Below are 976 nucleotides of genomic sequence, written 5' to 3' on the forward strand. Positions count from 1 at the left end.
GCTGCTGCTGCTTCTGCTTCTGCTGTGGCTGTTTGCAGCGTCTCTGCTTTGTAAGGACTCGTGGCTGAGGGCTTGCTCAGGGGGAGCAGCAGCAGCAGCAGCAGCAGCAGCAGCAGCAGCAGCAGCAACTGAAGACGGTGGAGTGGATACGAAGGAGGGTCTGTCGTGGTTCCCGTCCTTTGCTGCTGCTGCTGCAGCAGCAGCAGCAGCAGCAGCAGCAAGAGAAGTGTGCATGGTCTCAGTTTGTTTGTTTTCTGCGAGCCACTGGTGCTGCGCCTGTGCTGCTCTGGCGCGTATACAGCTGAGGCTTTTGCGTATTGCTTGGTGCTGCTGCTGCAGCTGCTGCTGCTGCTTCCTGAGCTGCTGCCTCTCTATCTCTGTTTCCCCTGCTGCTCTGCTGCACTCTCGTAGACGTGTTTCTGCTGCTTCTTTCAGCTGCCGCAGCTCGTTGCATGCGTTCTGCTGCTGCTGCAGTGATGTCTTCAGGTCTTGTATTGTAATTGCTGCTGTTGCTCTTGCTGCTTTCAGCTCTCTCGAGAGAGAAGCTTGTGCTGCTTCTGCTGCTGCTAGTTCTTCTGCTGCTTTTAGCCTGAATTTATCGTGCTGCAGCTGCAGCGCATGCACAGCTTGTTGTGCTGCTGCTGCTTGCTGCACCTTCTCATCTAGGTGCTGCTGCAGCTCCTCTACTGCTTTGCTTGGTTTCTCTTCTCGCTGCTGCTGCAGCTGCTGGTTTACAGCTCGGAGAAAAGACAGCTCGTTCTTTAGTGTTTCACACTCAAATTCTGCTGCTCGTAGGTTCTCTCTACACTGCTGCAGCTCCTGCTGCAGTGCCTCTGATCCTGCTGCTGCTGCTGCTGCTGCACCTCTCTCCAGCTCATGCTTCAATATATCCTCCACAGCCAACAGACATTTCATTGCTGCAGCACCACCCTCATCATCCTCCTCCTCCTGATCCTCCTGCTGCTGCTGCTGCTGC

General features: G+C 55.2%; 1 protein-coding gene across 1 annotated transcript in view; it reads right to left on the minus strand.

Moving 5' to 3' along the window:
• Positions 1–915, minus strand: part of EMH_0058920 (uncharacterized protein) — a gene marked incomplete at both ends in the record, with an annotated part of 6,042 nt that extends 5,127 nt beyond the window's left edge. The window contains one exon of the mRNA XM_013497621.1: positions 1–915. Coding sequence (XP_013353075.1) covers positions 1–915 — 915 coding nt within the window.
• Positions 916–976: the final 61 nt, after the last annotated feature.

Source organism: Eimeria mitis, genomic scaffold, assembly GCF_000499745.2.
Source record: "Eimeria mitis Houghton genomic scaffold, Emh_scaff2800, whole genome shotgun sequence".
In the NCBI taxonomy this organism is placed as follows: Eukaryota; Apicomplexa; class Conoidasida; order Eucoccidiorida; family Eimeriidae; genus Eimeria; species Eimeria mitis.